Source organism: Paramormyrops kingsleyae, chromosome 21, assembly GCF_048594095.1.
Source record: "Paramormyrops kingsleyae isolate MSU_618 chromosome 21, PKINGS_0.4, whole genome shotgun sequence".
In the NCBI taxonomy this organism is placed as follows: domain Eukaryota; kingdom Metazoa; phylum Chordata; class Actinopteri; order Osteoglossiformes; family Mormyridae; genus Paramormyrops; species Paramormyrops kingsleyae.
The window spans coordinates 19,508,167-19,523,293 of NC_132817.1; the positions used below are offsets into that span (position 1 = coordinate 19,508,167).

At 45.2% G+C, this 15,127-nt stretch overlaps 1 protein-coding gene and 1 long non-coding RNA gene across 10 annotated transcripts in view; both read right to left on the minus strand.

Moving 5' to 3' along the window:
* LOC111841011 (uncharacterized) overlaps nt 1–3,054 on the minus strand; it is a 47,854-nt gene extending 44,800 nt beyond the window's left edge. For all 3 annotated transcript variants that reach the window (XR_011984544.1, XR_002837576.2, XR_002837577.1), the window contains exons 1-2: nt 2,867–3,054; nt 24–142 (exon numbers count right to left, since the gene is read on the minus strand). This is a non-coding gene — a long non-coding RNA (uncharacterized lncRNA). The remainder of the gene's footprint in view (nt 1–23; nt 143–2,866) is intronic.
* Nucleotides 3,055–11,981: 8,927 nt separating this feature from the next.
* LOC111841055 (lysine-specific demethylase 4B-like) overlaps nt 11,982–15,127 on the minus strand; it is a 40,969-nt gene continuing 37,823 nt past the window's right edge. For all 7 annotated transcript variants that reach the window (XM_023806535.2, XM_023806538.2, XM_023806536.2 and 4 more), the window contains 2 exons: nt 14,567–14,659; nt 11,982–14,142 (listed from right to left, as the gene is read on the minus strand). In XM_023806535.2, the coding sequence (XP_023662303.1) occupies nt 13,816–14,142; nt 14,567–14,659 (420 nt within the window). In that variant the 3' untranslated portion in view covers nt 11,982–13,815. The remainder of the gene's footprint in view (nt 14,143–14,566; nt 14,660–15,127) is intronic.

Below are 15,127 nucleotides of genomic sequence, written 5' to 3' on the forward strand. Positions count from 1 at the left end.
GAACGACATCCGGAGATTCTTACCATCCGCTGTACTTCGTTTCTTAAGTATTGGAACTGGTCTTCGGCAGTGGAAGATGATGTAAAATCGGGTCCACTAGTATGGTCAAATACTCATATCGGAGGTGTAGCTGGCATTCCAACTGTAAATTTGAAACAACGCGAAACGAGAAGATAATTGGGGGGGGGGGGGGGGTGGCATGAGAAAAGAAAATGTGTAGATGCTTAATTTTGTCATGTCACAATTTCCAAACGCATCATTCAACTGCACTCCATGTGTCGATAATCACACTATGCCTCGTCCATGAAGTCAGACAGGCCTCCGCTGACTGTAAATGATCACTTCCAGGCCGCAGTTCCTTTACCGGCTACTGTGGCCAGGGTCACGTCTCCAGTGAGTCTGTGCCAATTGTCGACATTCTCAGCAGGCTGGACGGCAGTTAATTACACTCACTAAATCCCTCAGAACAGTGCATGTGTATTGTACACAAGTTATCTGAAGACAAATGGAACACATTAACAAAGGCACCAAGAAAAGGGGCCATCACACATAATTAATTACACTTTTCCACTGAGTGTTTCAACATAATTTGTCACTTTCGAGTCAATCTCAGAAGTAAACAAAGGGTGCTAAAATGAAACCTTATGATACTCGCAACAGGCCTATTACAGATTTTATGAGACTAGTTCTTAGAATCGACCTCTAGACACGTAATTCCACACGAGACACCACTAATGCCGTTTTATATAATGAATGGGTACCAAAAACTGCTACGCACACTGCTTTTCTCCCATCAAAAAAGAATGTCTTCTAGTACTAAAGATCTGTATGTCCTGTAAGAATTGGTAGAACCAGGGTTGTCTACTTTCACATATCTGGCGTGACGCTCATGGTTTTTGACCCATGCTGAAGCAAGACACCTTACCATAAATGCATATCATTCCAATTAAAACCTAAAATTAGTTACATCAAAAGCTTTGGGGTCGTTTGTAAGCCCTACGGACTATTCACAAGGTAATAAAACTGTGACATACATGTACTGTAAGGGCGAGTGCAGACTTTTCTGGAATCTAAAATCTCACGCCAGCCACCTGACCAAAGTTGGTGACACTGGTAAAATAGGTGGAACCTTGCAACCGTCGGGAGAAAACACTTCAATACTTTAACGAAATGTTTCTGTGGTCAGCTGGAAAACAGGTACTAAAATTGAGGATGCACACAATTGGTTTGCTCATAACATCTGGAGGATGGATGGAATAACTGGTCTGACTTTCATATTTTATGGAGACACAGAGCTAATATCCATCTTTGGGCATGGACCTGCGGCACCTCTGAGCCATTCTTTATGAAAACAGCAACATTAGAGTAGCCTGACATTACTTCAGGCATTTCCCCGCCTTATACCCGATAACCAGCACTACAATGAAACAAGCCCTTCTGCTTAAATCCCCAGCTCCGATTCTAAAGAAATCAAAACGCTGTAATCTTTTTTTTTTGTATACAAACACAGGCATTCAAGGCTGCTCGCCACACATCAGCCCCTCAGCGTGAAACCGCAATATTGTGGCCGCCGCCTCGTCCAAGATTATTTCAGCCGTGCGTCCGACGATAAAGCTTCCTTTTTAATTAAAACGATAGCGTAACAGCCGTGTCCGCAGATCCTAGACAGTCACTGGTAAAAGGGCATGCAATCTTTTAGGTGTAGGCGGCCGGGATATAGGCATTACAGCCATTAATATACATGCGGGTCTGACAGACACTGATCCCTGAATTCCTTCAGCTACACACTGGCCACACCTTTTTTAACACCGTCTCCATTACTGATCGCAATACGACTGTTTTTCTACCGAATGCACATGAGAACTCTGACATAAGGAAATACCTTTTTGTGGAGTATAGGATGATTTGAATATGTGCCATTATGTAATTAAGATTTTACCATGCTATTCATTTACTAAGGAAAAATGCCCAGAAGGACACAGCGATAATACTGCGATGCCAGCAGATAGAGAACACACCGTGTGCGGGAAAATAATAAATATGGCGTTTTTTTTCACGTGGGACTGTCTCTCCACCACCTTATACCCACTACTCACGGTGCTGGCCGTCCCGACTACTCATACTTCACACGGTGGGCGCAAACACAATACAATTTACGACAGTTAACATTAACGCAACACATAACATTGACATACTGTACAGCACAACAACACAATAAATGATAAATACTCTGAGCTGTTTACGTTATTTACACCGCTGGCACCGGTCCAGCATGCTGCCCGATGGGGATTCGCAGCGGAAAAGACGGAGAAAGGGGAAATAATTTGAGCTCTTTTCTGCGACACGAGTACAAAACATATAACACTATTAGCGTGAAGAATGACATCTGCCGACCGCTTAGGGGTGTACAGGGCAGTAAACCTGGCCCTGAGGTTTATATTCCTGATCAATCAATCAAAGTTTACTATAACACGTTTTTTTCATGTTGTAGTAAAGTACTCTTTCATTTTCCTGAGGAAGTACTTGAAAAGAGACGAGAAACTATTATGGGCGAGAAACTAAAATACATATTTAAAATTAACCCTACCTATTAAAAAGATTCAACTGAGTAACCCTACTGGAAGATTAAATATATAAATAGCTGAGATGAATTGTAAAAACTGCTGTGAATATAGTACAAATAGAAAGATATTCATTTACAATTAGTCTCTGTAAAATATTCAGCTGTATCAAATGCTTAAATTTAAAACTGCCATCCATGTAAATAGCTTTAGGTAAACACGTATGTAAGTAAATCAAGATTTCAAATCAAGAATTCTTCAAATGTAAATCACACCCATTTAAAGGCATCAGCCTTTCAATTTACCTCAGATCTAGCGGGAGAAGGCGTTACTGTTTAGCTTTACGCACCACAAATCTGGCAGCGTTAGAATAGTGTACTGTATATATGAGGCCTGCAGGACTCTTAGAAACGCACTGGGTCTTAAATTATCACACTTGGTTGCAGTGGGCGTTTCTCCAACCATATGGAACATCCCAGCCACAGTTCAGCTTCTTGTGTGGGAATCTTAATGGGCTCCAGCCTTTGACTGGCTTACTTATACAGATTTCCAGTGCTCTGCAGATGGAGAAGATGTAGGCCATTAGTCACTGATTGGGTGAACCCGCAGCCCATTAGCTTAAACCAGGAAGTTGTGGTAATCTCACGCACTGTGAGTTTCAATGACTTATTTCTCCAATACAGATTAGACCTCCAAAGCAGGCAACCTGTCTATCTGCAGTTTGGAGGGTTCATCCTTGAAGAATGCAGGTTTATTGCACTACAAATACCCTCATCTCTGCAGTGTTCATGCTAAGTCCTCTCTGAAACTCTGACGAAAATACACAATGAGAACTCGATGTCATGGTAAAAATGAGGTGTTGGCTTTCCTTGATTAATAAATTACACAGTCTGACACGTATTGCTTAGGTATGACTTTAAAGTTCTATTGTATACAAAACCATAGTGATTGATTGGCATTTCTTAAGCCTTGGATAGTGATTGGTTGGCATTTCTTAAACCTTGGGGCGGGCCAAGCTTGTGATTGGATGAGCCATATTCACTCTGGCCTAACGGTGGAACTGAGCCTGAGCCATACTTCCTAATATGCTCCATCCTCTTCAGCATTTGCCAAACGATTCTATGTATGAACAGCCAGTTTAATTGTGATTGGTGCTGGAAGCACATTTGGGCTGTAAGCCGTAGTTGACTTCCTCCATAAAAACGGCCCACAGCTGTGCACATGACGTGGGAAGACGACGGTGATACAAACAGAGTGATTTGTCAGCAAGGCTACGGGTCTTAACAATGTTGGCGGTGCAGCAAGCTGTACCGGTAAACTGCAGCCCAGCTGTTGTGCTGGCGCTCAGCCACTGCTGATTTGACAAATCACATGACGCAAGTGCTGGGAATGATCTACTCTGGGTTACATTTTAATCGTCGCTTGTGATCGTGGCATAGTAGTTCAGTTTGGAGTTGCTAACTGCTAAAGTTACATAGACATGGCCTCCCTGAGGATTATGCATATGTATTAAAAAACAAAACTCAGTCTGTTCTTGCTTTACATGACTGTGTATTACACCTCTGCTCACTTCCTCCACCAGCCACCTTGAAGATGGCTGGATGGAAATCAAGATGTGGGTGATGCAAGACATCATGTATTTCTGCATAGATCCGGCTGCCGATTTGGAATCAGTGGAAAGAGTGCCACCTAGTGTCAACTGGGCAGAAAAATAGCCCCAGTAGCTCACCTATAAGCCCCCCTTCCCTTCAGCTGAATCACGCGTCGGGTTTATGGCTGACAGTATCCACGATGAGGGGGCAGAGCCACACACTCTACCGTGCCTCTCCCATTTGTTATTTTTTTTCCGAGGTAGGACACATAGGACCAGCAAGGAGACAGAACTGTGCTGGCGGACGGCAGGTTAATTTTATAGAAGTATCTCAGTTGCTTGATATGGACACTGTTTTGGTGGCCCTCAAAGCCCCCCTTGGGGTCCCCCAGCCATTTTCCCTCTAATTCAGCATCTGTCCATCTACTAACTCCTCAGAAAGCCAATTAATGAATTCTTAGTTGAATCAGGTGTCCAGGTGGCGGACAGGAACAAATGTGCGGAATAGCCGGGGGGGGGTGTCCAAGAAGTGGTGGAAGAAACCTGTTAAGATTCAGACCGAATGCTGCCCACGAGCTCAAGCTTGGCTATTTCACAAAGTGCCACTTTTACATTTCTACATCACACGCACTTGCAGCAAATTATAAAAGTTCTGTTTCCAATTATCGTAGTGACAGGCAAGATTACAGCAGGCAAAATCGCTCCTTTCCTGCCCAGTCCTTGTCTGACTATGGCCCCTCTATCAGTTACTTCCAAAATTTCATGTGACAGAAAGTTGCCCTTTATAGCTGTGGAGTGACCTCGTAACACTTCCCAGGTTTCCAGCCTGCCTTCAGTGTGATATAAAATACCAGGACTGCCGAGGCTGATTTGCATACAAACGAGGGCTTTTGTCAGCCATTCCCCCCTTTTTTATCTTTGCATTGGTACATCCCGAGGTTTGGGCAGCTAGGCAACTGGCTCCATAGCTAGTCTACGGCCCCTAGACAGCATGTCACCTAAGCTACGTTAATGACTGACAGCGCCTAAACTGCATCGCATTACGGTGGTGAGGACAGCAGCCTGTTATGGACGGAAACAGTGCAGAAACACTGCAGCTTTTCTTCAGGTATGGCTATTCTGCATATATTAGGATTACATAATACCTTTATTTCAAATAGAGCAGAATGGCAAATATTAAGGTTTGTTTAAGCAAAGGCAAACAGCAACTGCCTCTTTTTAAAAGACAAGCCATCAAAGTCTCATTTAGCAGTCAAACTGGGTGATACACTCTGTCAGTAAATCAACTAAACCTCATAAAAAAAAAAATTACTCATTCAGCGAGCACACTCGCAGGTCCCTGAATATCTCGACGTGCTTTTTAGTCGGTGGCTCTCTACATCAAAGGGCGATTAATGAATTGGATCTTCGGTCATGCTTTTACTGAGGGCCACTAATAATCTCTCCTCGGGATGGGAAGGGATATCACTGTCCCCTGCCTGTACACATCAACACGGTGACTCGGGCAGGCTTGGGAGAAGCCTGAGAGAGGCTAAGCACTGTGTCATTCATATTACCATCCGAAGTCTAAAGGGGTGCCTGTGTAAATGTTATATGGTTCAGCCGCAGCACCAGACAGAGTCTGTCGCAGTTGTATGCAAATGAGATTCGCTCGAGGAGCGTATGGGAGGTAAATTAAGGGAGACGGCATGTAAAACACAAAAGTAATTAACTGTAATTTCCCTCTATGCGGCCGTTAAACATCTGCTGCACTTTGGATGAAAATGGGATGCAGGCAGGATACAGGCAGGATACATTTGAAACACAGGTGGGATAGCGGCGGGATACGGGCGGGATACGGGTGGGATACAGGTAAGATACAGGTAAGATACAGGTAAGATACAGGTAAGATACAGGCGGGATACAGATGGGATACAAGCAGGATACAAGAGGGATACAGGCAGGACATAGGCACAATACAGGAGGGATACAGGCAGAAAACAAGTAGGACAAGGCAGGATACAGGTATAATATAGGTGAAACACAGGTGGGATACAGGCAGAATACAGGCAAGATACAAGCGGACCCCAGGCTAGCTGACCAGCTGCACATGAAGACGACGATTAATGCGTCTTGCTGCTGTCTGCGCCTTCTTGGCATCAGGCAGAGCCAGGACACCCCTTTTCAGGGCCCCTTGCCCTAACACACAGTACATTCTGATCAGATGGGGGACCTTCTGGTGGCCACTGGGCCCTAAGCAGCCTCTTAGTCCTCTTATGCCTTGGGCTGGCCCTGGCGCCAGGGGCTGAAGTGCCGGCTCTAATTTCAGGTGAATCCTTGTCCCTACACTATGGCAGAGACGGACAAAATGTGGCTGATCTGAGTTTTTTTCACAGGGCCTGGGAGGTGAGATGTGACAGGCAGCGAGAAAATTCCCCAGTCTGCTTATTATCATAGCCAGTCTCACAGATGCACAGTCGTGCCGTTGTCTGAGCCTTAACAGCACCCATTTTCTCTTTTATTTAACTCGAGAGGTTTTTATAGCTTTATAAAGTGCTGCTTGTAAATGTGCCCTTTATTTAGGTCCTTTAACAAAGCCGGTTCTCTAGTCACTTCATCTGGAGGTTTCCATGGCGAGGTGCCGCTAATGAGGAGAACCTGAATCTCACCGGCTAGCTGCTGGAGAAGATGCATCTCACCTGATCAGCCTGGTGATGCGGCATTTGAGGGTTAGATAACACGCAGAATTATACTCACGGGGGGTGGGAGGGTATCAGATATCAGTCATACAAGAGAAAGCCAAGAGATGGACTTGGGTGTGAGGTCATTTTTCTCCACCACATCCTTAATGGGTGCAGGTTCACTGGTACAGGAACTGCATATTCACTCGATGTGAATCTTTGTGTCTGGTATATTGCTTTTTTACTGGTATTCAGTAATCATTTCATTACTTAATTATGAATGTGTTTCTAGTACTCAAAAAATTGTACTTGGTTAATTTATTAAGCGCTTGCATGTCATGCCTTCTAATAAGAATCATTTTGGATGAATCGGCATTCAATCGGCATTTCAGTTGGGTGTAATTAATTTCAGAGACAGATGGAAGTAAATCTCTTGGCCAGAGCTGGGCCTGCTGGAATGTGGTTCTGGTGCCCAAAAAGCAGGCTTTTATCTTGCTATTTATAGCATAAAAAGATGACCTCAGTCAGAGATATTCGCCTGATGCAGGAACACAGGCATCCAAAAGGTGAAGCAGACCCACGTTTAATAAGCTGCCGCACTTGGCTTTCAGACAGGTCACATGAGACCCCATTTACCGCTGTGCGCAGCCTGGGAACTCCAGTATGGCTTGTTCATGCCTGAAAATGCACAACGTTGTGCACATGCATGTGTATACCAGCTGTTGGCTGGAGCTGACCAAGGCTGTCCCTCCTCGTACATGGAAACCTGTAGTACAAGACTATTCAAATCACGGCCCTCGAGGTCCGAGCGCCACCGAGCTTCCAGCCTTCCTTTACCTGCGGGCCGGGTGTGAAGTCTCTGTGGCCAAAAAAGGCCTGGATTTGGAATCGAGCTCCAGATTTGAAGAACACTGCCATAGGATATACAGAACCTGCCATAGGATATACAGAACCTGCTATAGGATATACAGAACACACACACGCTCTCAATCTTTAACTGAAAGGAGAAGCATAGGGTCTGAGGGGATGTGGGAGGAAAACATGACCCCCAAATATTTAATTTGGCTTCATACATCCCCTGCCAATGAACAGACCTATCAAACTCTCCTATGCCATTAAGTGAATGGATATTGAACTGTACTCAAGCCACGTATGTTCTACTCATTAATAAACAGTCGCTGTCTGTGTGTAGTTATTATAGGATAGATACTGAGGATTGCGCCTTGGTGACACCCAGTCAGCGAAAACATAGAGATGTGGCTTTGAGAGGGAGGGGTGACAGAGCGATCCTAAAACTCACCTGGGAAAGGAGAGAGACGGAGCGCGGCTGATTGTTCTGGGTATTGGTGCCTGTATAATTAGATGTGTGTGTGTGCGTGCGTCTGTGTGCGTGTGTGTGTGTGCGTGTGTCTGTGTGCGTGTGCGTGTGCATGTGCATGTGCATGTGTGTGTGTGCGTGGCACACATGCATGTCACTGATTTTAAAGTCAGCCTTGAAGGTCAAATGGAAAAAGTACATTTGAAGATAGGCTTATAAATCCGAAATAAAATTTTACAAACGGCGTTAACATAAAAAGAGATGCCCCAGGACAAGTTTTAACAATGCAATTACCAGAGAACGGGGGGGGGGGGCTTCCATTGGTGGGAGGCTGAGGAATTCTGCACAGGCTTCTGTCTGAGTCCCAGAGCCACGAGTCTCCCATTGAAAGATATATTACAGCCATAAAGTGCAGGTACTGCCCCGTGTGCCCATTTCAGGCCAGTGCAAGCTGACGTGACAGACCTCCCCAACAACAACAGCAGCAACAAAAATGATCCGCAGCGTCGCTTACATTGTGCTGTGTGTTTTGTACTTGGGAATTTCGTTCGTTCATTACTCTATGGACGAGGCAGCCGGAGGGGAGCGAGCGGGAATAGGAGCAGTGGAAGAAGAGACGTAGAAAATGGGTCCAGCAGGCGAACAGGGAGGATGCCTCCTCACACGCAGAAGGCGCTAGAAGTGAGGGGGCCAGGGGGCCTCGTTTCATCTACAGCTCAGGTATCGAGCGAATTCAAATGCCGACGGCGTCGTCGCACTGGGTAGCCAAGCTCCATTTCCGGGCGACGTCGTCCCTGTGAGTTTAAAGCAAATCCACGTTAATGAGGGGGAAGCTTCTAGCAGGCAGGAAGGCAAAAAAAAAAGGCCCACTTCAGAGCCCGGCTGCAGGAAGTCCTTCCACTTTGATACATACAAACATCAGTGTGGCCCGCCATCCCTCCATGGGACTCTCAGCATCCCCAATTCCAGTTACCATGGCGATGGATATCTGGGTGTGTTTTCCCAGTCCCTTACAATCAAAGAAGGTGGCAGTGATATGAGAAATGAGGCTTTGATAGTCACAGCGGGATGGATTACCGTGATTCGTCAGCCTCAGCCCACCCACCTAGACGGGAACCGGTAAAGCAGCCAATATGAAGTAGTTTAAACCAATCGGGGATCGACGGTGTGCCGTAATCCCAGTCATTGTGGGCGCTGGAGCTTCGTGACAAGATTCTCAGAGCTTGGGCCGGGAGCGACAGATGGGAGATAACAGAAGTTAGTGGCGCGTCGCTCGGTGGATTAAAACGCGGCTTCGACGACCCTCTAACTTTCAGAGCTGGGCTCGCTGCCGATGCCAACATCTGCGCTGCCAGTGACCATAACGAGAGATTCTGTCCTTGAACCCTCCGCTCTGGCTCTGGATCAACCCAGGCCCGAGACGTGGAGCTTTCTCTCTGTTGACGCACACATTCCTGGAGTGGGTCGGCTTACTTGTTTTGTCACGTAAAGGTAATCCAAAAAACGGGGTTGGCACCAACATGGCGCACATTCCACACACACTGAGCCGCGGCTGGATTCACAGGCTCTGTTTCTATTCGCCCTGGAAATAAACCAGATTATAAACACATAAAACGGAACTTAGCGTTTTTTTAAAGGCTGTCACATCTGGAAACAGATCATTTCTTTTCTCAAAAAAATGCTAATATCTTTATAAGAACCGCAGAAATTGGAGAAGTACTAGCTTTTTGTCGCAAAATACAATACATGATCCTCTTAGTATTTTAGTCAGTATGTAATTGTTTCAAAAGGGGATTACGCAAAGCAATTACTATCAATCAGCTGAAGGAAACGCTGAATAGCGCTGATAACCTTAGCATGCCCGTGTAAAAGGTTTATGGGTAGTTAGCAGATATTAAAAACGTTGATGGCATTATGCTTCCCCACACATGGCGATCAGAGGATTCTGCGCCCCCCCCCCCCCCAGCGATCTCTATCAGCACTGCGAAAGGAATACAAACATCAGCACAGGTGCCCGGTTCCCCCCAGGCCAGAGGCTAATTGGGTGCGGAATGAGATTTTTAGCTGCAGAATGAGAGGCCGTGGCTGATGCGGTAGGGGCTAATGGAAAAATATTCCAGAAAACATAGCTGGGCTTCTCATCTTAAGGCGGGAGGGCAGAGCACACCCACTGTAGCAACAGAACCTGAGGAGGAAGGCCAGACTTACCAGCCTTTCTCCATCATCTCCCTTCTTTTAGGATCTCATGAAGGATTCTGCTATTGAACCTTTCAGCCGAGGGCAGAGGACACCCACGAACAAAGAGGTGCATCCACATGTATGCACAGTGTACCTTCAACGCGTCAGTAACACACCTTGGAGGTGAACCACAGCCTTTGTCATGCTCATAGGACGAGGCCACAACTTGGTGGTGATTAATTTCTGTTTTCTAGGGCAGACGCGGAGCTACTTGTTTTCTCTAATAAACAGGATAGGATTGGAAAATTTGAGGTTTTGCAATCACTTGATAGTAGTGGTCATAACATGGTTAAATCCGAGGTTAATTTTGGTGTCCGAAGAGCAAAGTCCAAAACAAAAATATACAATATTAGGAAGGCTAACTTTAATGGTATGAGACTGAAACTAAGAACTGTAAACTGGATGGAGTTAAATAGCAAAACGGTTGAAGAGGCATGGGGATTTTTTAATAGCACATTATTGAAAGTGCAAGAGGACTTTATACCCGTTTCCAGCAAAAGTAAATCTAGGAAACTACAACCAAGGTGGTTTACTAAGGAAATTAAGAATAAAGTCAGGAGGAAAAGGGCTCTGTTCCACAATTGGAAAATAACTAATGATGTCGGAATAAAACTGCAGTATCCAAGTCTACAGGTTGAGTTAAAAAATAACATTAGACTCGCTAAGAGGAACATCAAAGGGAAGATTGCACTGGAGGCTAAGGATGACGTTAAAAGTTCCTTCCAATATTTTAACTCTAAAAGAGCTCTCAAAGCTGAAATCACTAATTTGCGGGACAGTATGGGTTTTGTAATTGAAAATGAAATTGATAGTTAATGAGTTTAATGATTGTTTTGCACGGGTATTCACTGTAGAGGACACAAGTAACAGACTTATTACTAATCCAGCATCACCTATGACTAATATATGTGATGTGCTACAAAGCCTAGCTAAGCTCAAAATAAATAAATCACAGGGCCCTGATGGCATCTTACCTATAGTTTTAAAAGAGATGAGGGATATTATTTGCTGACCTTTTACTTTACTATTTCAGAAACTATGCTGGTATGGTACCTTCTGACTGGAAGCTTGCTAATATAACACCGATATTCAGAAAAGGGGATAGAAGTAATCCAGGGATAGAACTATAGGCCAATCGGTTTAAGTTACATAACTGGAAAAGTAATGGAAGCTATTATCCAAGTGAAAATGGTAGATTACCTGGATTCAAATAACATTCTGCAGGACAGCCAACATGGATTTAGGAGAAGTAGATCTTGTTTAACTAACCTACAGTTCTACAGACTTCAAGGCCTTAAAGTCTCCCCACACAAGCAAATGCCTCACTCACGGTCACTGGCTTTGCTCAGTGCTGAACAGGATCAACGTTGTGGTGAGGAATCCACACTCCAGCTACTAAATCAACACAAACTGAATCGGACAGCCACCCCCACGTGGCTAATCAGGAGCAAAAACAAACAGCTAGTACAGGACTACACTTACAGATGCCGGGTCAATTATCGTGACAGCATCGGTGGGGGGTGACGGAGGATGTAATCGACCGGCACACATTTCGGTATCCGCGGCTCGAAAAGGATTCACGTTGGGAAAAGAAATGGACATGACCTCTAGGCTTCACTTCACATTTTAATAGCTTTTTTTTAAACTTATTCTGCAATGTATGACAATATGAATGGACAGAAAGGTACATGTTGGTTTGACCTTTGCGGGGGTTTCAAAACATTATTGCAGATTAGTGTGAACAGACCACCCCCCTCCCACAGTTAAGACTCAACCTTTGATTTTTTTTTTGTGAAAAGGTGTATATTCTGCTTGTTAGTTTGTAAACTTAATTTGTAAAGGTTGCAGAAAAGGCCACGTATAAATTCTGCTTCACCAGTGTAATAGACTGTTAGAACAACAATAATGCTCTAATTGAGGCCGAAATGCCGGACAGCACCACCGGGGGCTCTGTGGCCGTGACAGAAGAGGGTCAATAACCGGAGGGGTGGGCCTGATTGATTACAAACCTCCGTCCGATCCATTTAATGCAATCAATGCTGGGAACTGGCTGGTCTTTAAGAGCTACGGTAAGGCAAGCCACCACGAGCGGGCACTCTGGCCAGCAAGTCAGGCGAGAATCTGACAAAATTTACCGACTTGTAACGGACTCTCTCATCGCTGGTCGTGTGAGCCGAGAAAACAGGAAATAGATGCAGCGTGTAAGCGGATATGACACAGAGTCAGACCTACTCCTGTTGCCGTTAGAGGGAGGAAAATAGAATGTGGGGAAAAACAAGCACCAAAAGCACCTTTCTCACCATTTTCTTTGTAAAACAGCAAATCAAGGTAACCATGGCGATGCTATGGTTTGCCGGCCAAAATTTCTCACGGTGACATGGGGACAAAACGGCTGCCACACTCTTGAACTTCAGTCCAGTCAGTAGTCAGGGGTTCCCGTAGCACCATTTACAAAAATGGCTTAACGGTAATAATAATAATAATAATAATAATAATAAATCACGCAGACTGTGAAGTGTAGCATTTGAGTAATAGTCGTGCCGTACATATTAAACATTTCTCTAAAGCAGTCTAACATCACTTCATATTCAAAAATTTCTACAGGGCGACGAGAGGGGAAAATAAAATTAAAACTCAGAGAAATTACTAAATAATAAATAGATAATTTCATTTTAAAGAATTGCTAAAAAAAAAAAAAGCTGATTTCCAGTAAAAGTGATATACACAAGTCAGGTAAACGTCAGAAAAAAACCCAGTGAAAACAGTGAATTCACATTCTCAGCTGTTATGCTATTGCAGTTTGTGTACTGCTGTTGCATTAGGTCTTTATACAAATTTTTTTTTTGTCTTTTTACCTGAACTATTAGATGCTTAAATACCAAACAAAATCACCCTGCATAGTCCCCCTTCCAAAAGCATGACAGAAAAAAATATAAGTTCTTCAAATAGTTCAAACAAAAGCATCGTCCACCTGGGTTTTTGCAGTTTACTGTGTATTTTGGCATGTTTTCAAATAAAAAAAAAAAAAATGCAAAATGGTTAGCGACCCGCTAACATCACATCTGAATGAGTCCCTTTTATTTCCTGGTTAGAAACAGAGAGAGAGAGACAGTTAGAGAGGTACTTCGTTGATGCTCTGAGTCTTGTCCGTTTACAGAAGACACGCGGGCGAGACAGAAAAAAAGGTCCGCGTTCAAGCTTCTCCCCAACAGTCGACGAAAAACGACCACGGCAACAACGTTAAGAGTGACGACACCAACGACGATGACGACTACGAAGACGCAGCCAGGGAAACGGAGGACAGTGGAGGTGGGATTCCTCGCACACGACCACTGAGTTTTTTCTTTGTCAGCTTTATCAGCTGAAGCACCTTGTCATATGTCCCTTTTTTTGAAGGGGCGGGGGGATCCTGCCGAAGCAAAGCGTCGGCGGGCTTGTGTACTCCCCCTATTGGTAGATGTGTGCATCGGCCTGAGGGTACTGTGGCTCCAGAAGGGACTCCATGAAGGACATGTAGCTGGGGCCCTGGGTCTGGGCGTCCAGAGGACCAGCCTGGGCGTCCGGGGAGCCGTACGCAGCTGGGGGAGTGAGGCCGGACTCAGCAGTGGCCGCAGCAGCCGGAGGCAGAGCTGATGTGCATGCAGAGAGGCCCCCCAAGGGGGACACGGGTACGGGGGGCTCTGGGGGGGAAGGCAAGCGGGGTCTCTTGGCTGCCTGCGCTTCATCGCCCGACAGAGATGGGTTCGAGGAGGCAGTGGCTGCGACCGTCAGGGACTGGGGAAAAGCAAGAAAACAGCACAAGTGTCATAAAAAGGCCATTACTGCAAGACAACGAGCCCAATTCCCCAGCAAGCAGGCACTATGAAGGCTTCTGGACAGAGACTCAGGCGTAATCCAATACTATCAGGGTGGGGGGGGGGGTTTAATTCAACCAACTGTCTTGTCTTCTTCTAAACCATTTCCGAGCTCTTAATGGTAAAATAAGAGCTGGAAATCATTCTGAATTCGGCCACCTGGGACTGTAACTGGATAAGACCTGCCCTTACCCATAATGCCTTGGTTTCAAAACGACCGATCACAGATGACATGACAACATTCTCATTTCTCCATTTCTGTAGTTACACGCTATGAAATAAAAAGGGGAGCAGAATAGCCAATGCCACCCCTCCCCCCCCCCCAATCTGCACCCTCAGCTTACCAGCCGAGACTTGACTCTCTTGGGCAGTTCCTGCTCTAGAAGATGGAGCTCGCTGCGTTTCAGCATCAGCTGCGACTTGTCCTCAAACTCAACCTGGAAGAGGGCGACAGGTCATCAGTCAGACAAGGACATTCACACATGGGCTGTACAGTGACCTGGCGTGTTTGTGACCCTGCGCCAACTGCTGCATGTGATATTATTAGCATCAAATTACCTCCTGAATACAACTAACTCTCAAAACAGAGCCCAGGACAGGAAACACTTCAGGCACATCTAAGCTGTGTTACCTGATGTTTCCCTTTGCGTAAGGTAGATTTAAGCTATTACCCTCTGTGTAAGGCATATTTAGGCTGCGTTAACTTGTGTTACTCTTTATTTAAGGCACATTTAGGCTGCGTTAACCTGTGTTACCCTTTATGTAAGGCACATTTAGGCTGCATTAACCTGTGTTGCCCTCTGTGTAAGGCACGTTCAAGCTGTGTTAACCTGTATTACCCTCTGTGTAAGGCACGTTCAAGCTGTGTTAACCTGTGTTACCATCTGTGTAAGGCATGTTCAAGC